Source organism: Melopsittacus undulatus (genome assembly GCF_012275295.1).
Source record: "Melopsittacus undulatus isolate bMelUnd1 chromosome W unlocalized genomic scaffold, bMelUnd1.mat.Z SUPER_W_unloc_3, whole genome shotgun sequence".
NCBI classification, from domain to species: Eukaryota; Metazoa; Chordata; class Aves; order Psittaciformes; family Psittaculidae; genus Melopsittacus; species Melopsittacus undulatus.
This window is the reverse complement of record NW_022993945.1, coordinates 269,005-296,474: the sequence shown is the minus strand read 5'-3', so window position 1 is coordinate 296,474 and position 27,470 is coordinate 269,005. Positions and strand designations below refer to the sequence as shown.

General features: G+C 44.2%; 1 protein-coding gene across 2 annotated transcripts; it reads left to right on the top strand.

Moving 5' to 3' along the window:
• The first annotated feature begins 42 nt into the window (after positions 1-42).
• LOC117438242 (transitional endoplasmic reticulum ATPase-like) lies at positions 43-26,483 on the top strand. 2 transcript variants are annotated; one of them, XM_034073760.1, is made up of 17 exons: positions 43-210; positions 6,786-6,897; positions 7,284-7,456; positions 9,387-9,529; positions 12,612-12,742; positions 14,392-14,523; positions 14,995-15,097; positions 17,724-17,857; positions 18,088-18,223; positions 19,334-19,446; positions 19,996-20,160; positions 20,269-20,391; positions 21,485-21,697; positions 22,980-23,288; positions 24,968-25,123; positions 25,475-25,629; positions 26,037-26,483. In XM_034073760.1, exons 1-17 carry the CDS (start codon positions 194-196, stop codon positions 26,140-26,142), a joined length of 2,421 nt encoding a protein of 806 aa, XP_033929651.1. In that variant the 5' UTR covers positions 43-193; the 3' UTR covers positions 26,143-26,483. The 2 variants fall into 2 exon arrangements, with proteins under 2 accessions (XP_033929651.1, XP_033929652.1); XM_034073761.1 differs by lacking the exon at positions 21,485-21,697.
• The last annotated feature ends 987 nt before the right edge of the window (positions 26,484-27,470 follow it).

Sequence of the window (27,470 nt, the reverse complement as noted above, 5' to 3'; positions counted from 1 at the left end):
ATATTTCCGATTGGTCAGTGTACGCTGTTGCTAGGCGGGTGTGACATCACGAGAGGGAGCTTCCTCTTGATGAGTTGGCTTTAAGGTGCAATCAGCGTGAAGCGTCTAATTCTCCTGCGAGCCTCTCCGAGATTCGCAGTTGCCCGTCTGTTGTTTCTCGGCTTCCCCTTGGCCTTTTCCCTCCCCCAGCACCATGGCCTCAGGATCCGAGTAAGTGTGGGCAGACCGCGGCCTAGGCCCAGCCGTGGTGGTGCTGGGCCTGGTTCGGCCTGCTTCTTTTAATACTGTATCCGCGCTGCGCTGACCAGTCCGGGTCCGGCGGCAATCTCGTTCCGGCGTTGATCCCGCTGTGTCATGCAGGTTCTGAGGAGGCGGGAGTGGGGTTGGTAGGGGGATAGGCGGCTCCTCGCGCGTGCCTGCTCAGACGTGTGCCCGCAGGGGGGGCCCATGCGTTGCTGCCCCTCCCCCCTTCCTCGGCCGGGCCTTCCCGGGATGTGTCGAGTCGTGAAGGGGGGAGGCCTGGCTAGGTCAGGCCTCCCGCGGGGGCTTTGGCCATGTCCTCGCCAGGGGTCATCCACCCTGGAATAGGCCTCAGCCAGGGAGGGCTTTGTCTTCCAGGTTCCCTGAAATCTGTGGAGAGGCTGGTGGAGCAGCTACGGGGGAGAGGCACGTCCCGGCTTCCTCCCCACAGGCCCATAGCGGCCCTCGGGTCTGGACTAGAAGTCACTTGGTATTCGAAGAGGCCGGATATGTTGTCCCGGGCTGGCAGCTGAGGCAGTCGGCTATGTTTTCGTTTCCAGAGTCTTGCCTCACTCTGTTTTCAGTTCCACGCTGAGGGTCATCTTTTGTGCTCCTTAAAAATGAGTAATGCTGATCTTTCAGCTCCTAGTCTACATGTGCAAGCCACCTCATTGCCATTTAAGAGGAGTAAAAATAGAACCTAAAGAGAATTTCCAAATCCAAGAATATTTCAAATGACTTGTTGGCCTTACCAGAGGCACTTTCAGTCCTTTTAGTGTCCGTGGTTTATCTTCTTTCCTTTTGCAACTCCTGCAACTTAGACCTACTTGGTCCTACTAAATTAGTTCTAGCAAGGTGTGCTGAGAATTTAGTGTCCCTAGTAGAGCTTGTGATGGAAGTGATGGTTTCAAAGGCATGTTCTGAATCTGAGCAAGGTGAAGAGTTTCTTTAAAAATAAATTTCTACTTTTGCAGAGTTGTTCTCATCATGTAGGAGTTAACAGAAGTTACTCTGCAACTGGAAAACATTTGCCTTTTTAGTTGTAATTTTTGGGTCAATGCTGTTGGCAGCCATCTTGTTGAATTGAGCTTTAGCACAGAGTAGCATTGCAAGAGCTGTTAGAGTGTAGTTTTTGAAGAGATTCTCATCTTCATGTGCATACCTGTCTGAAACTGAGGACTTGGTATTTTGAGAGTGAGTGAACTCACTGCTTGGTTGTTACGTGCTGTTTCAGTAAGTAGCTGCAGTGGTCAGATGTTTCACTCATTTGCTTCAATGTATAAAATGTTTTATGGATTTTTATTTATTTAATACTTACCTGGGGAAAGTAGTTCGGTCTATAACATGGATGTTCAGGGTGGTAAGAAACTACTGTCAGGTTTTATCTAGGAAGCAAGCTCATGAGGGTATTGATAAAATGGCACACCAGCATACAAAAGGCATGACTTTTCACTTTTGGTACTGAAGCTGGAATCATTTTGAGTTGGTGAATTTTCATTGTATGTTTAGCATAGACTTGCAGGAGCAACTTAATTACCTACTTCATGTGGAGCTTTGGTGATTGGTAGTAATTTTCAGAAGAATCAATAATTACTTTCTGACCTCTTCATACTGTCCACCACAGTGCATAGCTTCTGGGCATTATTGTATGCTGAACAAGGGGAGCTCTGACACAGAGATAAACAATGAATAAGTTGTAAAATGTTCCTCCCTACCTCTTGTGTCAAATGGGGCTATTGGGCTGCTTTACTGAGAGAGAAAAGGGGTCTGAGAATGGAAATGGAGAACCCATTATTGTTGGTCTTTAGGGTGAGTACATATTTGCTTAAATAAAATTGAAGTCTTATGCTTTAGTATGCCATTAGCTGTGCCATTATGTCCTCTTCTGTCTAGAGTCAAGCTTGATGCAAGCTTAGACTTTCTTTTTAAAATTTATCTTTAGAGCTGTTTTGGAATTACGTTCAGTTTACCTCTGTTGAGTTAGTGAAAGAAAGGTGAGAAAGTGTGTGAGGGAGCTGACAGAAGGGATGAGTAGAAGGAAAATTGTTGAGGAGCTTTAGAAATTTCCTAGATTAACTCTGTCCTGCCCTTTGCTAAATATTACCAATGCATGTAAGAAAGTTGGCAGGAGAGAACCCCAACCCATGCTTTATACTTTCCTGCTTAGTATTTTCAGTTTGGGCTCTCCTTTCCTGATGCATAGATATCTGGGATTGTCTGAGCATGGTTGAGGTGCACAGACGTGTTTTCCTTTATCATCTCAGTTACAGTATGAGGAATCCCCAAAGAGATGTAATGAGGACAAATAGTGATGATGATATTCTGAATTGCTACTGGAAAATGGATAGTGCTTCTCTAAGTCCTTACACTTGTCAGTAGGAGAAATAACATCACTCTCCTGTGTAGCTGTCATGTAATTTCTTAACACCTTTGTTTCTTTGCAGATAACTGAAGCTGACCCCATGCATATAAATGTATGCATGCTGTTATTTGGAGACTTTTATTCTATTTTTGTAATGCTTTTGTAAAGCTTTTCACAGAATCACAAGGGTTGGAAGGGACCTCTGGAGATTGCCTAGCCCAACCCCCTGCCAAGGCAGGGCCACCTAGAGCAGGTTACACAGGAATGTGTCTAGGCAGGTTTTGAATGTCTCCAGAGAGGGAGATCCATAACCCTCTTGGGCAGCCTGTTCCAGTGCTCTGCCACCCTCAATTTAAAGAATTTCTTCCTCATGTTGAGGTGAAATTTCTTGTGTTTCAGTTTATGGCCATTGCTCCTCATCCTGTTGCTGGGCACCACTGAAAAGAGTCTGGCACCATCCTTCTGGCACCCACCTTTGAGATATTTGTATGTATTAATGAGATCTACTCTCAGTCTCTTCTTCTAGACTAAACAGGCCCAGCTCCTGCAGTCTCTCCTCATAAAAAAGGATGACCAGACCCCTGATCATGCTTGTGGCCCTCCAGGTGACCCTCTCCAGTAGCTCCTTATCTTCCTTGTACTGAGGAGCCCAGAACTGGACACAGTACTCCAGAAGTGGTCTCACCAGTGTCAAGGAGAGGGGGAGGATCACCTCCTTTGACTTGCTGGCCACACTCCTCCCAACGCATGGCCCTCCTGGCTGCAGGGGCATACTGATGGCTCATAGTCAACATAGCATGTGTCAATACTCCCAGGTCCTTCTCACGTGACTTTCTCTCTAGTAGGTCAGCCCCCAGCCTGTACTGGTACTTGGGGCTCTTTCTCCCCTGGTGCACTACCCTACACTTGCCCTTGTTGAACCTCATTAGGTTTCTCTCTGCCCCCAATTCAGCCTCTCAAGGTCCCACTGAATGGCAGCACAGCCTTCAGGTGTATCAGCCACTGCCCCCCAGCTTTGTATCATCAGCAAACCTGCTGAGGGTACACTCTAGCTCTTGATCCAGGTCATTGATAAGCAACTTGAATAAGACCAGACCCAGTATTGATCCCTGGGGAATGACACTGACTACAAGGCTCCAACTGGATTCTGTTCTGCTGATCATAACCCTCTGAACTCTGCTATTCAGCCATTTCTCAAAGCACCTCACAAAGAGAGAGAAAACTATAAAAAAAAAACCACAAACCAACAATAAACAGAAGTGTTGCACAATACAATTACTCACTGCCTCCTGATGGATACCCAGCCTGACCCAAGCAGTGGTTAGTGCCTTCTGGGTGATTTCCCCCCAGTTTCTGTACTGGGCATGACATGCTGTGGTATGGAATACCCTTTTGGCTAGTTTGGGTCAGGTGTCCTGTCTCTGCTTCCTTCTGGCTTCTTGTGCCCATCCTCACTGGCAGAGCATGAGAGACTAAGGAAGTCCTTGATTGGGGTAAGCATTACTTAGCAACAACTAAAGCCATTGGTATGTTATCAGCACTGTTCTTAGGCTAAAGCCAAAACACAGCACTGGATCAGCTACTGGGAAGAAAATTAACTGTATCCCAGCTGAAACCAGGAGACTGTCCTGGGTTCAGTAGTAGCAGTCTTTTTTTTTTTTTTTTTTTTTCTTCTCAGTAGCTGGTGCAGTGCTGTGTTTTTTCACTTTCAGCCTGGGAACAAATGTTTTTAGTTGTTGCTAAATAATGTTTACTCTGACCAAGGACTTTCTGAGTCTCATGCTCTGCTAGGGAGGAGCAGAAGCCAGGAGGAAGCAGAGATGGGACACCTGACCCAAACTAGCCAAAGAGGTATTCCATACCACAGCCTGTCATGCCCAGTATATAAACTTGGGGCAGTTACCCAGAAGGGCTAGGTCACTGCTCAGGTCGGGCTGGGTATTGGTTGGTGGGTGGTGAGCAATTATATTCTCTTCCTTGTTATTTCTGTTATCATTATTATCATTGGTGGTAGCAGTAGTGGTTTTGTGTTATACCTTAGTTACTGAACTGTTATCTCACCCTGTGGGAGTTACATTCTTTCGATTCTCTTCCCCATCCCTTTGGGGGGGGGGGGGGGGAGTGAGCGAGTGGCTGCATGGTTTCTGGGTTGCCAGCTGGGCTTAAACCACGACACTGACAATGTGTTATTTTCAGTTTTCTCATTGAGCTTTTAGTTTTCCTGGAAATCCCAGAACTTTTATGGCTTTACCAAGACCACGTATTAGGTTAAAGATGCAATTCATGAGCTCCTTCTAGATGTGTCTCCCGGTCTGTCTTGTGTCTTTTTAGGTTTAGAGAATATATCTGTAACATCTCACATGGTCATTGAAAGGGGTGGATGTCGATTTCTTACCTCTTGCACTCTTTAATCAAGACTTTAATCTAATCCTGGAAAGGCATGTTTTACAACTCCTTCTGTTGTTAATTTAAATAATGTTGCCTTTTAATTTTTAACATGTTTCCTATGCTACCAGGATTTATGCAAAGGTTGAAAACCTTTTGGAAACAAGCTGGTTCCCCTTGTAAGCTTGCTTGGCGATGTTCCCCCTTTTACATGACAAAGAAAGGAGACAATACCATGTAGTCTGTTTTGGGAAAAAGCTCTATTTTGAGAAGTAGGGGGACTTTCGTTAACATAACACTTTGTAGGTATGTCACCACTTTCTGATACACTTAAAAATGCAGTGAGTGTGCCAAGTAATGCACTGTTGCCCCGGTCTGTGTTCATGCTGTGTAGCTGCTTGCTCTGCCATTTCCACTCAAGGTTTGATTTCTTCTGGTTATTTTTTTCCATAAAACATTGAAATTGAGCCAAAGTGTATGGCCAACACCAATATCTACAAGGCTTCCTACTCTTTACTGATGCTTCCTGCTTGCTTAGGACAAAGGAAGACTTTATGTTTTCTTTTTGGTGAGAATCAAACCAAACTGTGTCAAGTTTTCTGTTCTGACATTAGTGGCACATCTGGACTACTTTGAGAGAGTAGTCAGATGCCCACCAGGGGAAGTTACAACAGTCTGCTGCTGTTGTGGCGGGCTAATATACAACTTCCAAGAGCTCCTTTGGGAATCAGTTGGTTCAAGTTTATATTTATTTCAAAAGTGAATTGATTGCTGTATTAGATTTTGAAGTAAATAATTTAATTTGCCTTTCTTCTATTTCCTTGATGTTTGATGTGTTCCATTTTGTCAAGACAAACAAATTATCTGCCATTTATCTTGTGGCATAGTCGGCTAGAGCTGCAGTGACTCCTGTGAGGGTATTATGGAAAGGTGCTTATATAGCAGCCTTCCAGTATCTGAAGGGGGCCTACAGGGATGCTGGAGAGGGACTGTTCATTAGGGACTGTAGTGATAGGACAAGGGGTAACGGGTTGAAACTTAAACAGCAGGGGTTTAGATTGGATATAAGGAAGAAATTCTTTACTGTTAGGGTGGTGAGGTACTGGAATGGGTTGCCCAGGGAGGTTGTGAATGCTCCATCCCTGGCAGTGTTCAAGACCAGGTTGGATGAAGCCTTGGGTGATATGGTTTAGTGTGAGGTGTCCCTGCCCATGGCAGGGGGGTTGGAACTAGATGATCTTGAGGTCCTTTACAACCCTAACTATTCTATGATTCTATGATATGTATAAAAAAAATCATGAACACTTGAATATTTCTACTGGCTTGCTAGGTTTAACTAGTAGGCATTGACAGGCTAAACTTCTACGACTCTTTCTGTCAGGGGAGCTGCAGCATTGTCTTTTAATTCCCCTATTTATTTGGGATTTGGCCTGAAATAGAATTGAACTTCTGTTTTGGTGGTGGTGGTTGCATGTGATTTCAGATGAGTCTGACCAATTCTTTTGGGCAAAATATCTTACATTCAGCAACATCTCACTGATCACTTCATAGATAGCTTCATAGCTATTTCCATTTCAGGCTAGTAAAGTAGTTATATTTAGTGACAGGAAATATTCTGCTTTGAACTCCTGAAACTGATGCCTAGGAATAACATTCTCCTTTTTCTTACAAACAGTAATAGTTTCTAAAAGACAAAACAACAAAGAAATGGGTAGGCAGTGGAGAACAAAACAGTGGGGTGGCTGGAAAGGGGGGAGCAATATTACTTAGACTCATTAACTTTTGTTTTCTTTGCCAGTTTTAAAGTGGATGACTTATCAACTGCAATTCTGAAGCAGAAGAACAGGCCAAATAGGTTAATTGTTGATGAAGCCATCAATGAAGACAACAGTGTTGTGTCACTGTCCCAGGTGTGTAATCTATAAAAGCAAAGCATTTAATCTGATAATATGCAAGCTGTTGCTGTCTATTAACTTGAGTTGCAGCTTTGCAACATGAATCTAAGTATTTGTGTCAGAAGCTGCAGCAGTTACAAGTGAGGGAGGTGCTTTGTCTTGTTTTCTAACACTCTTCTATGATAAAATATATTTTGATTCTCAACTTTTAGGCTTCAGATGAATTTGTGCCCTTAGTCTGGCTTCAGGATTAGCTTTTGACTGATATAATGGGAACCTCTGCCTTTATAGATCTAGTATATTGCTTCCAAGATGTAATTCTACGAAGTCAAGTAAGTCTCCTTCAAATGCTTGTATTCTTATTTTGTCAAAAGCTTGTTCTATGCTGTTATTGTTTACAGGCAAAAATGGATGAATTGCAGCTGTTCAGAGGAGACACTGTTCTGCTAAAAGGAAAGAAGAGGAGAGAAGCAGTCTGTATTGTTCTGTCAGATGATACCTGCTCAGATGAGAAGATTCGCATGAATAGGGTTGTTCGTAACAACCTGAGAGTGCGCCTGGGTGACGTGATCAGGTGAGGACTAGTTTGCTAACTGTTGCATATCCCCGGGTGTCCTAAATAATTTGTGCATTGGCTCCGAAATTATTTGGTCTGTAGCAGAGACAGGGCCTGCAGGAAGTATTCCTGCATCTTCCAGAGGAGGTCACTGAAATCTGTTCAAGCATACGTCTTGCAGGTTAGTACTAAAAAATTTATGCTAAAGATTCTTGAAGTCTCTTCAGGACCTTCACGAACCCAGGTCCTGTCATTAAATTAAGTTGTTCTATTACCCCACTGTTGTCACAGTCATCTTCCCAAATTTACATTGTTAAATGAATTCACAAATTTTTCATGTCTAAATTTTTTATGTCCACAAAGTTAACTGTGGAAAGCTGTAAGCAACATTGTAATTGATCTCACAGTAGGGTTAGCTCAAGCACTGTGCTGCCCTATGAGAAACAGAAGTTAAAACTTGCCAGAAGTGAATGATAGAAACGTGAAACAGTCAAATAGCAAGATTAAAAGTCCTCTAGGGTTGTTTATATTCCAGTTTTTGTTATAAAATAATTTTAAAATTAGGAGTGCTTTGACAGTGTTGTAGGAAATTTGTGCAGTATTTGCAGAAGGTAGTAGGAAAGCACTGAAGTATACATCTTGGCTTATAGGAGGCAGATTCCATTCTATGATGGGAGTGGGGAGATGGGAAACATGAGCATTTCTTAAACATAAAAAAGCTAATTTGCAGGCTTAAATATGTGAGGGCTGAACATCTTCCTAATCTGGAATATTGTGCATGTTCTGGGAAAATTTGAGCCTGGTTTCTGACACTAGACTTCATGGGGTGATATCTGGAATAATCTTTAAATGCCAAATGTGTTTCATGTGAACTTTGTAGAGGGGAGGAACAAGTCTGTTCCACCCATCTCTCTACTGCTAGAAAATGCAAGTTTTAAACATCACTGTAGTTGGAAAAGAACAGTGCTTTGAGACAATCTTGATTTAAAACAAAAGTGAATCCTTACTTTAACCTGATGTGACACTGCTGTTGGAATAATTTCTAGTGTGACAGTTGTGCACTCCCCTTTTATTCTGGGACTGTCTGTAGTGGTTCTTAGCATTCCGAATGTGTTACTGATTGTCTTAGCTTTGTTGCAAGGGTCAGAACATTCATACTTCTTACCCTTAAAAGTTTTTCTTGCTGATCTTTAAGTACTTACTGTGTGACTTTCTGTGGCCTGATTTCTGCTAAAATCCAGGCTCATTAATTAATTGTTTCCTGCTTGTAGTCTGTCAACTTTTCCTTCTGGGGCAGTCTGTCTTTTTCTTTTCTGCTGTATCCTCTCTGTAAAGCATGTGGTAAAAGACTTAAGAGTATCAAAGTAACATATGAGAAGTTGCATGCTCAGCTGCACTTCCATGTAGGCTTTTCTTAGCTGTCAAACCCAGTTGAGCTTTCTGCCTCTGCCACAGCTTGGTACTCTGAGGTTTTGCTGCAGTATTTGCCTACACTGTAAAATAATAGTTGAAATTTTGATTTAGAGAGAGACCCAACCCTGTACCAACTCTTACAGTTTGTTCAGCAGTAGCTCCTTGTTGAAACAAAAGTTAGCTTATGACTCTCACAGGTCTTGAGGCTGCATTAGTAACTTGTAAATGTGCCTTGGGGATGGTGAAGGGGGACTACAAAAGAGCCAGGGGGTAAGAAGAAAGTATGAGACTCCCCAGCAGTTTTGGATAGGGCTGAGAGGAGTGAAGGAGTAAAGGCATGTGTTGTTAATACTAATGCTCTGATGGGCATGATTTTTGCCTTGTCAGCATTGTTATGCAGGAGGGAAGCCTCACCAGGGTGTTGGAAGGGCTTTGCTGGCATTTGTACTGGCTTGGGAAGGGACATCACTGTCTTTTCCAGACTAGGGTATATGCCCAGGATGATATGGTTAACTGGAGTTTTCTTCTGTTGCAGCATCCAGCCTTGCCCAGATGTGAAATATGGCAAACGTATACACGTGCTGCCAATTGATGACACAGTAGAAGGGATCACAGGGAATCTGTTTGAAGTCTATCTCAAGCCGTACTTCCTGGAAGCATACAGACCTATCAGGAAAGGTAATAGGCCCTGTTATTAAAGTCCTGGTAGGCAGCGAGTGTGAGCTAGTACTAAGACTGAATAAAGAGAATTTCTAGAAGCTTTCACAGATCTCCACAAAGCATTAGACTGACATCTGAAAAGTGAGACTTTCCTGGTGCTGGTTTAATTTTTTCCTAATCTTCAGAAGAAAGGGTAATATCTGTTGCTGACTGGCAAAGCAGCTTGATAGTTCTCTTATGTTTTTTTTTGCTACATGGGATGGGAGAGCATCAGAAAAGGTTCAGGTAGAACCTCTGTTTAATGAGATTTTTCTCCACTTGATGGGATTGTGGAGTTGCCAGAATATTAATCAGTTGACTGGCACCCTGACTAAATTCAGTTTTTCAAAGTAATTTAATAACTGTGAGAGTGCATAAAAAATATACTTTTAGAGTTATGCTAGTAGCACTTCAAATAGATCCTAATGGTGGAGTTTGAGATCCTTAGGGTGGCTAGGAGGGTGTGCAGCAAGCTGTCTACCCTGGACTTCGGAAGAGTGGATTTTGGCATCTTGAGGGATCTGCTTGGTGGAGTACCATGGGATAAAACCCTGGAGGGCAAGAGGGGCCCAATAAAGCTGGTTAATATTCAAGGATCACTTCCTCCAAGCTCAGGAGTAATGCATCCCAACAAAGAGGAAGTCGGGCAGGAACACCAGGAGGCCTGCGTGGATGAACAAGGAGCTCCTGGAGAAACTCCAGTGTAAAAAGGAGGCCTACAGAGAGTAGAAGCAAGGACGGGTAGACTGGGAAGAACATAAAGAAATAGTTGGAGCATCCAGGGATCAGGTTAAGAAAGCTAAAACCCTGACAGAACTCAGTCTGGCCAGGGACATTAAGGACAACAAGAAAAGCTTCTATAGGTACATTGAAGATAAAAAGATGAGGGGAAAATGTGGGCCCTCTCCATAAGGAAATGGGAGACCTAGTTACCTGCGACATGGAGAAGGCTGAGGTACTCAATGACTTTTTTGCCTTGGTCTTCACCAGCAAGAGCTCCAGCTATACTGTCTGTGTTGCAGAAGGCAGGGACTGGGAGACTGAAGAAGATCAAGTTCATGATCATCTAAGAAACCTGAAGGTGCACAAGTCCATGTGACCTGATTGAGATGCATCTGTGGGTCCTGAGGGAACTGGCAGATGTAGTTGCCAGGCCATTATCCATCATATTTGAGAAGTTGTGGCATTCTGTTGAAGTTCTTGCTTACTGGAAAAGGGGAAATATAACCCCCATTTTTCAGAAGGAAAAAAAGGAAGATCCAGGGAACTACAGCCCAGTCAGTCTCACTTTGGTGCCTGGCAAGATCATGGAGCAGATCCTCCTGGAAACCATGCTAAGGTACATGGAAAATAAGGGGGTGATTGGTGACAGCCAACATGGCTTCACTAAAGGCAAGTCATGCCTGACCAATTTGGTGGCCTTCTAAGATGGGGCCATGGCATTGGTGGATAAGGGAAGAGCAACTGACGTCATCTACCTTCACTTGTGCAAGGCATTTGACACTGTCCTGCAGAACATCCTTTTCTCTGAACTGGAGAGGCATGGATTTGATGGATGGACCACTTGGTGGATAAGGAATTGGCTTGATTGTTGCACTCAGAGTTGTGGTCAATGACTCTGTCCAAGTGTAGATCAGTAACTAGTGGTGTCTCTTGGGGGTCATTGTTGGGACCAGTCTTGTTCAACATCTTTGTCAGCAACACGGACAGTGGGATTGAGTGTGCCCTCAGCAAGTTTGCTGATGACACCGAGGTGTGTGGTTCTGTTGATACACTGGAGGTAAGGGATGCCATCCAGAAGGACCTTGACAAGCTTGAGAGGTGGGCCAGCACAGATCTCATGAAGTTCAACAATGCCAAGTGTGAGGTCTTACACCTGGGTCAGGGCAATCCCAAGCACAAATACAGGCTGGGATGAGAATGGATTGAGAGCAATTCTGAGGAGAAAGACTTGGTGCTGGTTGAGGAGAAATACATGAGCCAGCAGTGTGTGTTTGCAGCCCAGAAAGCAACCATGTCCTAGGCTGCATCAAAAGAAGTGTGACCAGCAGGTCGAGGGAGGCGATTCTTCCTTCCATTGTGCTCTCATAAGGCCCCACTTGGAGTACTGTGTTCAGCTCTGGGGGCCCCAATGCAAGAGGGATGCAGACCTACTTGAGCGAGTCTACAGGAGACCATGAAAATGCCCTGAGGGCTAGAGCACGTCTTCTATGGAGATGGGCTGAGAGAGCTTGTTCAGCCTGGAGAAGGCTCAGGGGACACCTTATAACAGTCTTCCAATACCTAAAAGGGGTGACAAGAAATCTGGAGAGGAACTTTTGACAAGGGCCTGTAGGGATGGGACAAGGAGGAATGGCTTTAAACTGACAGATTGAGATTTTAGGAAAAAATTCTTTAGTATGAGGGTGGTGAGGTGCTGCTCCAGAGAAGCTGTGGCTGCCCCATCCCTGGAAGTGTTCAAGGCCAGGTTGGACAGAACTTTGAGCAACCTGGTCTAGTGGAAGATGTTCCTGTCCATGGCAGGGGTTGGAACTAGATGATATTTCAGGTCCCTTCCAACCCAAACTGTTCTATGATTCTTTGACTCTAATGCAGTATAAACACCAGTTGAAGTTATACAGGTTCTATAGCCCAGTTTAACCAGGAGTTATAGCACAGTATTATATGTAATTCTGCTTCTTGAGACAATTAGTAACAACTAGTTATAACAGCTTTTTTTTTATTAAGTTGGGCCTTTTTGCCTGTTTTAGAAATGTTAAATTGAAACTGAGTAGAAAAGAAATGTGATTCCTTGTGTTTGTATTCTTAAATAGAATGTGTTCTTTTCTGTTGTATGCTGGTTTTGTTTGCTGTTTGTTTCTGGATGAAATTTGAGAACTTCATCTGCTTCAGGTGCTTGGGTAGTTACAGTACATGCAGCTTTTGAGTTAAAAATTCAGAGCAGTGTTAAAAATGCCAGTAGTGTATGCCTGTGTAACCCACTTCCTTGTCCTTTGTAGTATAGGGTTGACATTTTGCAGACATCTGTTGCAGCAGACTACTGAAGTGTGGGGTTTTATAGGTGACATCTTCTTAGTGCGTGGAGGGATGCGTGCAGTGGAGTTCAAAGTGGTGGAGACAGATCCAAGTCCTTACTGCATAGTGGCTCCAGACACAGTGATCCATTGTGAAGGAGAGCCCATCAAACGAGAGGTGAGCAGAATCATGCTGTGTGGTTCTACTGAGTCCCCCCCATCTGAAATCTGTTTTAGTGATAGTCCTTGAGAGCAGCAGTATTTGCAGTTCCTGTTTTGGCATTTTGCATATTGAATATAATGATTAAAACATCTGCTGAAGGTAGCCAGAGAAATGGGCTTCCTGTATCCTTTCTTAGATGCTGAGAAAGCACCAATGCTTAGGTTTGCTAAAGAGATGTTATACTTTGGCAGCAGCTGGCTTTACATCTGCTTCCAGATATCTCATTCTGTACTTAGATGAATCTTTTAATTCTAAAGTTCCCTCAGTCCATAGCAGGGAGGGCTAATTTCATGCCATGTGAAAAGAAAGCAATTAGTACTCTTTCAGTGAGAAACATGAGATCTCTAAATGGTTTTTAATATTTTTATTATTATTCCCCCCCAGTCCCTTAAGGTATCTAGCCTTGAGTGTACCAACCTTGAGGCAGCCTGAGTGGATTGTCTATCAGGTCTTGGCCGCCTTACTGTTACAGAGTAGGATATCTCAGAGAAATGAGCCAAGGTGGTTGTATACTTCATAAAGTAAGTTCCTTTTTACTACCTGCAAGTGAGGGTGAATGCTGATTTGTAGTTAACTGCCTTGTGAAAAAATCACCTCTCTTTGACACTTGTAAGATTATGACTGGGCACTGGGTGAGTGCAGTTTGGGTTCTTCAGGACACAGCAGAGACAGATGGGTTCAAGTTCAGCCAAGGAATGAAGGAGAAGCATCTGGGAGAGTGGGTTGACACAGCATGGAAAAGGGAAGGCAGAGGCAGGCTTCCTGGTAACTGCCTGATGGGAAGGGGTAACTAACCAGGCTCTTGAGAGAGCTATGCGCAGGGGCAGGACTAGAGGCAACGACATGAGCTGGATCAAGGAAAATTCCCAATAGATACTGGGAAAAAGACTTTCCCAAACCCTGGAGCAAGGCCTGGAGACCTTCAGTGCTTGATAGAGCCAGACCCTGAGCAACCTGCTTTGAAGTAATAGTTCCTGTTTGTGAGGCTTGGACTGAAACCCCTCTGAGATTCCAGGCTGTGTTGTTTTATTATTTTAGTGTTGCCTAATGTTGCAGATAACGAAGACCAGTAGAGATCTGGACAGCCAAATGAATGGATACTGCAAGAGTTGGTTACAGTTGGTCTTATCTGCACATCTGGATCTTGACATTTTCTCTTAATTTGAGACAGTCCCAAACGAAAATGCTATGTTGGGGAACTCTGTGGTAGCTGGGGTATGTCAAGTAATTAGAAATATCACTTAGAGTTTAAGTATATTTTGTACTGGGCTTCGTTGTCTATTGTTATCTTTGTTAACCACATCAGAAGGTTTCAGAGCTTGTTTTATGCTGGAGTCTGTAGGGAACCTGGCAGTAGAGGCTTTTATTCAAGAGGATATGCTTCAGTGAGGTGTAGGTATGTGCAGGCATTTCCCTTTGCATATCTAGGAAGAGAGAGCTAAGAAACAGTTGTAGAAGACACTAGGAAGACTTGAAAGTGAGACTCTCAAGACAGCAAAGAAATAGCAGCAAACAAAAACCCAGATTCCTGGGTTCTGTAGACTGAAAGGGGTTATTGAAGTATTGTTTTCACTGAAATGTTTAACATATTTCCTTCTGGGTAGGATGAAGAAGAGTCACTGAATGAAGTGGGCTATGATGACATTGGTGGCTGCCGGAAGCAGCTGGCTCAAATCAAAGAGATGGTGGAACTTCCCCTCCGACACCCTGCCCTCTTCAAGGCCATAGGGGTGAAGGTAAGTCCTCATGTGCACCATGTGGGTGAGTGGGCTGGCCCTTGTGGATGACTTTTGATGTTAGAGGTTTACGAGGTATTGGGAGGGGAAGAACTAATTTGGGTGTTGTTGGTTTTTGTTTTTTTGGTTTTGTGTTGTGATTTTTTTTTTGGGGGGGGGTAGTGTTTGCTTTGTTTTGGTTTAATGCTAGTGTTAGAAAAGTATTTCCTTACATGTTTTGGACACATTAAAGTACTGGCAACTTGGAAAGCGGAGGGATACTTTGAATCAGTGCTGTCAGTTATTGGCAAGGTTTTTGTTTGTCATGCAAAGTAGTGAAGGCATTGGTTAGCAATGCTGGGATGACAGCTGTTGTGTGAGTTTGCATCACAGTTTTGGACTGGCTTTATCAAATGCTTAGTATTTCACTGTGAAGGTACTTAGACATTCAGATACTAGCTCTTCACCTAAGTTCTTTGCCTTTGTCCTCAGCCTCCACGTGGGATCCTGCTGTATGGTCCTCCTGGCACTGGTAAAACACTAATTGCCCGAGCAGTGGCCAATGAAACAGGGGCTTTCTTCTTCCTGATCAACGGTAAGTTTTGTGGCTGCTTTGGGCACAGGTCTTCTGTGTGCTCATTCATCCATCTCATAATGAATGGTATTAATGGGGATTGAAGAGCTACGTATTCTCCCTGACATCCTTCCTTACCTCTTTGAAATGTGCTCTGGGGATACTTGGAGGCCATTTCTGTGGAAGTATCTATAGTGACACTTCCCTTGAGCTCGACTTGTTTTGTAGCAGGCCGGTTGGAATGACACCTTTGTGATGCAGGGACTTGGAGTTTGTCTGATTGACCATTTATGTTGGTGAAGGCAGAGCTGGGAGGGAAGTGGGTGAGATTGTTCTATATGGGTGCAGGACACTAGTTTCTGTTGCTGTCAGCATGTTGTATTCAGAAAAGGAGTAGTGCTGGTTTTCTGATTTCAGTCACTTAAACCCATGAAGGTGAAAGCAAAAGAGTGCGTGGCACAGCACAGCAGTGAGCACTGGTAGGAAAGTGACTTGCTTTATATCTCAAGGTGCGCTGAGAACCTGAATGTGCGCTGAGAACCTGAATGTGCGCTGAGAACCTGAATGTGCGCTGAGAACCTGAATGTGTGCTGAGAACCCGCATGTGCACAAGTCCATGGGAACTGATGAAATCCATCCGTGGGTCCTGAAGGAGCTGGAAAATGAAGTTGCTAAGCCAATGTCCATCATATTTGAAAAATCATGGCAGTCAGGTGAAGTTCCCGATGACTGGAAAAAGGGAAATATAACCCCCATTTTCAAGAAGGGGAAAATGGATGACCCAGGGAACTACAGACCAGTCAGTCTCACCTCTGTGCCTGGCATAATCTTGGAGCAGATTCTCCTGGAAGGCATGCTAAGGCATATGAAAAGCAATAAGGTGGTGACAGCCAGCATGGCTTCGCTAAGGGGAAATCCTGCCTGACCAATTTGATGGCCTTCTAGGATGGGGCTACGGAACTGATGTCAACTGTTCTATTCCTGTACATCATCTACCTGGACTTGTGCAAAGCATTTGACACTGTCCCACATGACATGCTTGTCTCTAAATTGAAGAGAGATCAATTTGATAGGTGGACCACTCAGTGAATAAACAACTGGCTGGATGGGTGGAGAGTTGTGGTCAATGGCTCAGTCTCTATCTGGAGACCAGTAACGAGTGGTGTCCCTCAGGGATCGGTGTTGGGACCAGTCTTGTTCAACATCTTTGCTGGTGACATGGACAGTGGGATTGAGTGCACCCTCAGCAAGTTTGCCGATGACACCAAGCTGTGTTGCTTGTTTGATATGCTGGAAGGAAGGAATGCCATCCAGAGGGACCTTGACACGCTTGTGAGGTGAGCTGATGCCAACCTCATGAAGTTTAACCATGCCAAGTGCAAGGTCCTACACCTGGGTCGGAGCAATCCCAGGCACAGCTACACGTTGGGCAAAAAGGAAATTCATAGCAGTCCTGCAGAGAAGGACTTGGGGGTGTTAGTCAATGAGAAAATGAACATGAGCCAGCAGTGTGCGCTTACAGCCCAGAAAGTCAACCGTACCCTGGGCTGCATCAAAAGAAGCATGACCAGCAGGTCACAGGAGGTGATCCTGCCCCTCTACTCTGCTCTTGTGAGACCTCACTTGGAATATTGTGTGCAGTTCTGGTGTCCTCAACATCAAAAGGACATAGAAGTGTTGGAGCAAGTCCAGAGGAGGGCCATGAGGATGATCAGGGGACTGGAGCACCTCCCGTATGAAGACAGGCTGAGAAAGTTGGGGTTGTTCAGCCTGGAGAAGAGAAGGCTGCGTGGAGACCTCATAGCAGCCTGCCAGTATCTGAAGGGGACTATAGGGATGCTGGTGATGGACTATTCCTTAAGGACTGTAGTGACAGGACAAGGGCTAACGGGTTAAACCTTAAGCAGGGGAGGTTTAGATTGGATATAAGGAAGAAATTCTTCACCGTGAGGGTGGTGAAGTACTGGAATGGGTTTCCCAGTGATGTTGTGAATGCTCTATCCCTGGTGGTGTTTAAGGCCAGGTTGGATGAAGCCTTGGGTGATATGGTTTAGTGTGAGGTGCCCCTGCCCATGGCAGGGGGGTTGGAATTAGATGGTCTTAAGGTCTTTTCCATCCTTAACTATTATTTCCAACCCTAACTGTTCTATGATTCTATGTCAGATGTAAGTGGACCATTTCTAACCTTATGTTGCTCTTGTCAAATACTTTCCAAGTGTGCGGAAGGTATCACTGCATGTCATTGTGCCAGACAGTACTTTAGATATTTGTTCTTCTGTTGCGTAATAAAAATAACATTGTCCGTCTTAGTAATGTCTTTTCTGTGTGCTGGTCTGAAGCTTAGAGCTGCAGGCAGTGTTGTAGATTGAGTTGGTACGAATTGGTAAGTTACTTGTAGTGAAACACTCTTAGTACCTGCCTGTACCAGTGGCTCTGCAGCTGGTGGGTGCCCTTTAGTCAGCTAGTGGCTTTGCACTCCTGAGGGTCAAGTTTCTTTTTCTTGGATATTTTAGAAGCATACTTTTCATTTGCTTTGGCTTGAAATATAGATGCTTCCTTGTGAACATTGTACTAAAAAGAATTTAGCTGCATGCCTTGGGGTAGCTGCCTCTCTTCTGGGTGCCACAGTGCTGTTATTCTCTTTCAGGTCCTGAGATCATGAGCAAGCTGGCTGGTGAGTCTGAGAGCAACCTGAGGAAAGCCTTTGAAGAAGCAGAGAAGAATGCTCCTGCCATCATCTTCATTGATGAACTGGATGCCATTGCTCCTAAGAGAGAGAAGGTAAAGAAAGCCTGTAGCAAGTAAAGGAGTACATCTTCTTTGATAGTGGCTGATGTGAATCCGCATTTGTCTACAGCGTAAAGTAGTATTTAACTTAATGCTTGAGTTCATTTGAGTGTTAGAAGTTGGATATTGGAAGAAGCTGATCTAATTCATGTCTGTTCTTGTGCAGTACTAGCTCCCATGCTGTGTTTTAGAGCTTTTGGTCTAATTACTTTCTCTCTTCATAGACACATGGAGAGGTGGAACGTCGCATAGTGTCTCAGCTGTTGACTCTTATGGATGGACTGAAACAGAGAGCACATGTGATTGTCATGGCAGCTACCAACAGGCCGAACAGCATTGACCCAGCACTCAGGCGATTTGGTAACCACAACTGCTTTTTTGTTGTTGTTGTTTGTTTTGGAGTTGGGGTTTTTTGTTTGTTTTGGGGGAGGTTGTGTATTTTTTCTTTTTTTTTTTTTTGTATGTGTGTAATAAATATTTTGTTATGAGCTATGCTTCAGGGGCCTTGGAAAGTTTGAGCAGAAATTAATATTAAATATCATCTGTGTGTTACATTAAACTATTGAATTATCTCCAGCTACTTGTTTGAAATTCATTTCTAGGCTTCCAGCCTTTGGTATAATTTTCTGTGCTTTATTAGGTTAGAACTTGTAGAAATAACAAAATACTTAGAGGACTGCACATTTTTTCACTTCATAAATTAAGTGAAGCTATTTCATGACTAAACACTTAAGGGGTTGTTCATGTCTCAGGTTGCAGAAGGCTCTGAATTGTCCAATTCCTCTTTTGATTGATGGGAAGTCTGGTAGTTGCTGAGATTCAGGTTTTTGAAACTTTGCAGTGTGAATGAATGTCTGCTGTATGATCAATTGGTAAAGTCAAGTTTGAGGGGAAAAAATGGCCTCTTAAATGTGTAGTGAGGTGTTTGAATGCACAGCTATGGCTAGAGGAAAATGATAGGTGTGCATACCTTAGTTAATATTGCAGTAATATGTAGGTTTCCTGCTTCCCCAGATATTGGGGCAGTTCATATTTTTCACCACTTGGGTACTGCTATGAAAGTTCTGAAAAATTAAGTCTTGGTATTTGTGTGTCTCTCTTCTGTGCTGAGGACACAAAAGTAGAAATAAACAAAAATGTCTCATGGTATGTTGGTTAGGGGAAGTATATTTTCTATAATTGAGTCTCAGGGGAGGGGAAGCAAAACAGAAATTGTTTGTGTTTATATAAACTTGAGCTCTGGTTAATATAGTAGTCTCACTTTCCCGAAATGGTTAAAGCCTTTCCTCCTTCCCTAATCTGATTCTGCTGCTGTGCTGATAAATGCTGCAGAAACTCAAAGGTCTGGCATTTTCTGAAATCATACGAGTTTGTGGCTCGTCATCATATTCTTCTGTCAGAGGAAGACAGCAGTTGCAGCACCTGTAGTTCACAGAATCAGCAGCTCAACATATGTTTTATATTCCCCAGGTCGTTTTGATAGAGAGGTAGATATTGGTATCCCAGATGCCACTGGGCGCCTGGAGATCCTGCAGATCCACACAAAAAATATGAAACTGGCTGATGATGTTGATCTGGAACAGGTGAGTAGCATGCTCTTAGGAAAGCTTGTCTCTGCTCATTTAGGACAACATGAAACTGGGCAAGTGTATGATCTCTGGGCTTCCTTCTAACTAGTTTACCAGTGACCAAAAATCCTCACTTGCTAGCGAAGAATGGCATGACCAAGTGAAATGTGTATCGGTCCAGTCTGGAAGTGCTTGTCCTCCTGGATTTGTTTGCTGTGTCATTTTCTTTAAAAATAAAGCAAGCCTGAAACAGTGCTTCACAGAGCTGGGTGAACATTATGGTGATACTGGATGGTTACTGTGATCTCTGTCCTGAATGAAGAACTGCAGTCCTTAGGGTTATCTTTCTGCACACCATCTGAATTCCAGCTGCAGCTTTGATCTAAATAGGAGGTGGAATGGCAGTGTCTTTGCCTGTTAAATATGCGATGGCACTTGTCTTGAATTTGCAGCAGAGCACTGATGCTCCTGTCCTCCAGTGTTTTGTTGTACCTCTGGGTGAGTGACCATTGCTTTGCAGAATGCTTTCTTGTATCCCTGTGAGTCATAGTGCTCCTCTTTCAGGTGGCAAATGAGACTCATGGCCATGTTGGTGCTGACTTGGCTGCTCTTTGCTCAGAAGCTGCTCTTCAGGCTATCAGAAAGAAAATGGATCTCATAGACCTAGAAGATGAAACTATTGATGCTGAAGTGATGAACTCGCTGGCTGTGACCATGGATGACTTCAGGGTAATGCAGGAATGCCCCTTTCTTTTGGGTGCAGTGTCTAATTGCTTATCTGAAGTGTGTGAACATAATGTGTTATAATTTATATAATGCTGTTTCCTCTAATGATAGTGGGCTCTGAGCCAGAGCAACCCTTCTGCTCTTCGGGAGACTGTGGTGGAAGTGCCACAAGTTACCTGGGAAGATATTGGTGGTCTAGAAGATGTAAAGAGAGAACTCCAGGAACTTGTACAGGTAGGGGTTTCCAACAGAATTTTTCCTAGTCAGATTGCAAAATAATTATGATAAAATTCAGAACCTCTTCACATTCCTGTTTGGGCTGTAAACAGGGTAAATGCAGAGTTTTTATGGTGTTTTCTTGTAATGGACTGAAAATACCATGCTGTTCCATCTTAGCGAACTTAAGCAGAGGAAGGTGCTGAGAAGCAGCATTGGGTTTTCCTTAGCTGAGTCTACAGTGACATCTTGGGTGTGTGTTTTGCTATATGCAGAAATGACAGCAGTTCTGCTTCTCTTAAGTGGAGACCAGCAGTGGGACCACTGCTGAGAATCTTGTTACGTGATGGCTTTATATGCCAGAAAGTGGATGAAATTTCTCATACCAAGAGCCTCTGAAGTGCTTTCCATCAGTGTTAGCATAGGGACAGGTGAGAAGTAATTTTGAAGCCTTCTATGGAAGGAGAAACTAGAACAAAGTTATGAATGGTCTGGAAATTTCTAGTGCCTGCCAGTGTTGGGTGGTTTGGGTTTGATATGTCCCTGCTTTCAGTTGTCACTGTATAAACAGCCTGTCTGTGAATAAAAATCTACTTTTCAGTCTTAATTTTCTGGCATTAAAATCATTGTATATCTCTGACTTTATTGCAGAGAATAAATGCTCACATCAGACATCTTGCCTGTCTCTGGAGGGCAGAGCAAATAGGTTAAATAATGAGCTGTTCCCTTTTGTTTCTGCAGGGCAGAGTGAAGCTGGGGTTAAGTGTGCTGGAAAACTACCTGAACTGGTACTTAGTTCATAGGTAGAAGTAGACTGTTTAAGGCAGCTTTACAGTTTAGCTGTGGTGCTTTTCAAACCAATGTACATTTAAAATTTCCAGTGGCACTGAGCAGGCAGAATCTTGTGCTTAACCTACTAGAAATATCACAGTGTTTCTGGTAGGAGCAGAAACAAAACTGATCTAGTAAAAGATGTCCCTGCCCATGGCAGGGAGGAGGTTGAACTAGATGATCTTTGAAGGTCCCTTCCAACCCAAACCATTCTGTGATTTTAAGGTACAGACCTGTTCTGGCTCATTGAGAGGTTTTTGTTTGGTTTGTTCCTCTTCAGTATCCTGTGGAGCACCCAGACAAGTTCCTCAAATTTGGCATGACCCCTTCAAAAGGGGTTCTGTTCTATGGGCCACCTGGCTGTGGTAAGACACTGCTAGCCAAAGCCATTGCTAATGAATGCCAGGCAAACTTCATTTCCATCAAGGGGCCAGAATTGCTCACTATGTGGTTTGGCGAGTCTGAAGCTAATGTGCGTGAGATCTTTGACAAGGTAAGTGTATCTTCTAGTCCTTGTACTGCATTTGTGCTGAGATACCCCCAAAACATTGTCTCTGCTGCACCTGCCTTACTGGCCTAGTTCTTTGTGTATTTTGTGTTTTCCCCATTTGCACCAAGAGCAGAGGCTGCTTTCCTGATGTTTAGGGAATTAATTCTCTTTGACAACATAACTATTTAAATAGCTTCCTCCTGCTATAATTTATATCTGTTGTTACAGGATGATAAATGTCCCAGTATCTTAGCAGTGAGGCTAGCATTAGGATGACGTAGATATTCTCCACATCCCTGAAAACTTGCTTTGGTGCCACATTAACCATCACCTACATACTTTCAAAACATACTACGGGTTCTTATTTTTCTGTAGATGGACTTACATGATCACTGTAGGTCCCTTTCAACTGAAGTATTCCATTCTTGTCTTGAAATATATATAGCTTGGAAAGGAGCTCACTCCTACTGCCCAGTTACTCCATAGATAGTGTGACCTCCTGTTCCAGAAGGTACCTGCATGGATTATCTTGAGAATCCTCAGTCCTGTGGTCAGGGGAGGTGCTGAAAGCAAAACTGGAAGGAGAGTGAGAGAGAAAAAATTAAATTGAGAGGGAAGCTCAGAGGCCATCTGCTCAAGCTATTTATCCAGAGCAGGAAGACAACTTGGAAATTGGGGCCTCATGTTCTGAACATGTGCTAAGGCTGGAGAATCCCTGATCTCTTCAGGCCTCATGCTAGTCTTTGAGATCTTTCTGAAGATTTTTTTCCTTATTTCTAACTGGAATTTTCTTTGCAGTCATTTGTGCCTGTGGTTTTTCATCTTTTACTGTGCATCTCGAAGGATCTGGCTTCCTTTTTCCTATATCCATTAGATAGCTGAAGACAATTATTGGATTTCCCCCCTTCCACTTCATATATCTCACCTACTGATATGAGTGCCTAAATAACTGGTTGACATCCCCAGATCTTGCAAGGAGATTTCTGGTCCAGGCAGGTTAGCTCCAGCTTTCCCTCTTCCCTCTAGGCATTGGAGTTACCACCCTTCTGCTTGTTTTATAATGCTCCTAACTTTGGGGAAATTCAGCTTGTTGGTCAGGAGAGTTTAATTGAGGGCTTGTGTGGCAGGAGACTGTTTTGGAGCAGTTCCTTCAAGTTCTTGAAGCAGCAATGTTCTGGTACTCCCCTGAGCTGCTTTAATGGTAGGGTAGGCTTAGTGTGATATCAGCATACTCTTTGCTGGGTGGTATTAACATGGAGTAATAGTTTCCGGTTGCTTTTTTCAGGCCCGCCAAGCAGCCCCTTGTGTGCTCTTCTTTGATGAGCTAGATTCCATCGCAAAGGCTCGAGGTGGGAATATTGGTGATGGTGGTGGTGCTGCAGACCGCGTCATCAACCAGATCCTGACAGAGATGGATGGCATGTCCACCAAGAAAAATGTCTTCATCATCGGTGCCACCAACAGGCCAGACATCATTGACCCAGCCATCTTGCGCCCTGGCCGCCTGGATCAGCTCATCTACATACCTCTGCCTGATGAGAAGTCCCGGGTGGCTATTCTTAAAGCCAACTTGAGGAAATCACCAGTTGCCAAGGTAGGACCTGCACTCTGATCATGTCTGGATTGGGTTTGCTGTGTGCTGCATGTGCTCTTCACAAGCTGGGGATAGAGTGGAGGGCTGGTGACTGCTCCATGCAGTACAGAGCTGGGAAGCTTTCAGTCCCTGAAGGATGGAAATTAAGAGTTAGGGAGAGGCTTGAGCTCTGAGACTAGGTATTAGGTGTGTAAGCATAGCAGGTCTTTATCATGTAGTAGAGTTCTGCCCATGATGTGGAAACAGGAAAGCCTGTTATGGCAAGATGGAAAATATTCTTTTACTCTGAAAGAAAAGTAAATGTAAAAAAAATGGGTATGAAACAGAAATTGAAGAGGAACCATTGGAGTTAATTATTGCTGAACTCTGTCATAGGCAAGAGCTGTTTCCCTTGCCTGGGGAGCAGGCAATAATGCAACTGATAGTTAATCAGGAAAAGTAGTTAAGAGCTCAAGCTTTTTTATGCTAAGCTTATTTTTTTAGGTGTTGTTGGGAAGGAAAGCTTTAAAGGTCACAGTACTACTCCCTTGATTGAGGGGAAGGAGAAGGAGGTTAGTTATCTTGGTCTGCTTGTGGCCCATCTCCATTTCCAGTCTGACTGTTTCATTTAACTCCTAATGCTGAGACCTGAGCAAATTGTATCCGAAATCCACACATCAACCTGCTTCTTCTTGAGTGTGAACAGTGCAGAAGCATTCTCCCCCTCTGCTCTTGTGAGACCCACCCCCCCCTGCAGTCTGGTGTCCAGCTCTGGGGCAACAATACAAGAGGGACATGAAGGTGTTGGAGCAAGTCCAGTGGAGGGCATGGAGATGCTTTGAGGGCTGGAGCCACCTCTCCTATGAGGAAAAGCTGAGAGAGCTGGGCTTGTTCAGCCTGGAAAAAAAGACTCTGGGGAGACTTTATTGCAGCCTTCCAGTACTTAAAAGGGACCTACAAAAAAGATGGGGGAGAGTCTCTTTCTCAGGGTGTGTAGTGATAGGATGAGGAGTAATGGTTTTAAAGTGAAAGAGGGTAGATTATATTGGATATTAGGAAGAAATTCTTTACTACAAGGGTGGTGTGAGGCACTGGACAGAGAAGCTGTGGCTGCCTCATCCCTGGCAGTGTTCAAGGCCAATTTGGATGGAGCTTGGAGCAACCTGGTCTAGTGGAAGGTGTCCCTGTCCATGGCAGGGGGTAGGAACTGGATGATCTTTAAGGTCCCTTTCAACCCAAACCATCCTGTGATTTACAGCTGCTTTGCAGGGTCTTGCTGGGTGTGTGGGGAGTGTGGCCTGCCTTTCTATGTGGTTACATTTTTTCCCCAAAAGCAAGAGCCTTTTATCAGCTCATCTTTTCCAAATTGGCCAAAGATAAGGCAGCATGTTGATACCCTGGGGTTTAAAGACACTCCTTCATTGCATGAGGGTGTAAGGTGTAAAGACAGGCATTTCTTTGCTTTGGGATATTTTGTTTTGTTGAGTTGTTGGTTTTGTGTGCATGTTGTCTGGATTTTGTTGTTGTTTGTTTGGGTTTTGGTTTCTTTTTGGTTTTGTTTTTTGGTTGGGTTTTTTTTGTGTCTGCTTGCATTTTGGTGGGTTTTCTGGGTTTTGGTTGGTTGGTTTTGATTGTTTGTGTGTGGTTTTTGTGGTTTTCTGGAGGTTTTTTGTTTGGTTGTTTGTTTTTTTTGTTATTAGGATGTTGACCTGGATTTCTTAGCTAAGATGACCAATGGCTTTTCGGGGGCTGACCTGACAGAAATTTGCCAGCGTGCCTGCAAACTGGCTATCCGTGAGTCCATCGAGAGTGAGATCAGACGAGAAAGAGAAAGGCAGACCAACCCTTCTGCCATGGTGAGTGGGGCACTCTGAGCTTTCCATGAGACAAGGCAGCTCAGTTCTGCTCATGTATGAGATGGGATGTGTTTCTGTCCATAATCCTCAGATAGGGATGAGTGGGCTCTCAGCATAGAGCATGGAGCTGGAGCATTTATTTCTCATCTTGTGGGGCACTTGAGGCCCTCCTGGGGTGCCTCATTGTCAGCATTGCTCAGAAGGCCCCTGCTGCAGCTGTGACTCAGTCTGCCACAGTGTCTCCTACTTTGGTGGGTGTTGGAGCATCCTGGCCTAGAGGGAGGATGTGAGCAGCTGTTGGGCTGCAGAGCTTGGGCACACAGCTCACCTGGGCCCTCTGTCCCACTGCAGGAAGTGGAGGAGGATGACCCAGTTCCTGAGATCCGCCGGGATCACTTTGAGGAGGCCATGCGCTTTGCTCGGCGCTCTGTCAGTGACAATGACATCAGGAAATACGAGATGTTTGCACAGACTCTACAGCAGAGCCGTGGCTTTGGCAGCTTCAGGTAATCATAGGGGGAGGGTAGTATAGCTCAGCCAGCCCCAGAGCAGAGTACTGAGACAGCTTTCTGCTGGATTCTGGGTAACAAATTCCCTCTTCCACTGCATTTTTCTATTCTCCCCAGTATGTACAGCAGCTAGCTGAGCTTGTAGCAGGTGTAGGCTGTGCTGCAGGTTGGTTGTAACTGCTCTGTTAGTGCTCCTGAAGTCTGTCAATCCTTTCTTCTTTTAACATGAGTGACATCCAGCAGCTGTTTAAGCCTTTTGTGTAACCTGCCATAAGGCCTCATCCCATTTCTCCTTGTCCTCCTTGCCACTGGGGAGTTGGTGTGGAGGGGAGGGCATTGTGCTGAACTTTTTGAGGAGGCTTTTGAACAGTGTCTTTTTTCCCCTTCTGCACCACTGCATACAGGTTCCCATCAAGTAACCAGGGCAGTGCTGGTCCAAGCCAAGGCACAGGAGGCAACAGCGGGGGCAACGTGTACAGTGAAGACAATGATGATGATCTCTACGGTTAACTTGCTGTCCTCTGTGGACTGAACCCTACATCAGGCCACGTTGTACAGGAAAAAAAAAATCCAATGTTAGTGAACTCTTAGCTTCTTCATTCCTCAGTTAGAATGGTGTAAGCTGCATGTCAGACTTTATATGGGGGATGTTTTCTGCAAACACAAATCCAGACCAGTGTTCAGTTGGGAGGCAGACAGTGCATTAACAAGGAGGGGAACCAACTTAAATTCTCAGAAATTTCCATTTTAGTTTATGTGGCAGAATCAGCAGCTTTAACAAAGAGTATGATGCTAGCCTGTATAAAAAAAAAAAACCCACAAAAATAATAAAAAATCACATGAAACTCTAAGCAGGCCCTTGCAATTTCTTTGTGGGGGACTGGTGCAGTGTAGTTTCTGCTGCCTGTTAACCCTGTGTCACATGCTGTCTGAGCACTCCTCAGTCTGGTAGACCCCATCTATGTGTGTTTCCTTGGTGCGTTTGAGGTTGCTCTTCATTCTTATGCCTCTTAGCCCATTAACAGAAGAAGTTGTTTTGGCAGTTTTCTCCCCTGCCCTAATTGACAAGAAGTGCTAAGTAAGAGAGGTAGCAGATACCTCTTGCTTCTCTGATGCTGGCCCTGAGCTGTCAGGTCTTGTCGACGCAGGAGTCACTGGACAACGCGGAGACGATCAATGTGATCAAGCGATTGCCAACCTTTATTAGATACAGTGCTCCTTTTTATACCCTTACTCCCTTATGTAACAACCTTGAATACTGAGCTCTAATTGGTTAGTCTAGAGGTTACTATCGTTTACAGAGCTAATGTTTATAACTTGTTATAATTGCAATTAAATACCTTACTCTAAAAATACAGTGGGAAACTACAACCTTGGCAGAGATCATTCTCTGCACGTTTTCAGTGGAAAATTACAGAGGCCTAACAAGACAATTGAAGTTGCTTATGCCTGCCAAAAATCTTCTTACTTTACAGTAATAAGGCTCAGGGTATCAGGATTGCTCACTACGTGGCCTTGGCTCTTTAAGAATTCCCACAAGGTCTCCTGCTGGTTTGGCTCCTCTGCAGCAAAGAACTTGTCTGGCAATCCCTGTTTCATCTGCTCTGCCTGAAGGCATGCACAAGGAGGGCTCTTAGGCTCTCTCTGGAGTTTGTGATCAGGGAAGAGGGTAGCTTCTGATGCTGCTGCAGCAGCAGTTTATCAGGCTCTGTGGAGAGATTTCCTCCTTCCTCTGCACTGTTACATGTATGCCTTCGGCTTTCTGATGGCAAGCATGGCTCTCTGCTGCCAGCTTGACCCTTGTTGTGCCTCATACTCAGTAGTTGGGTTCAAATTGT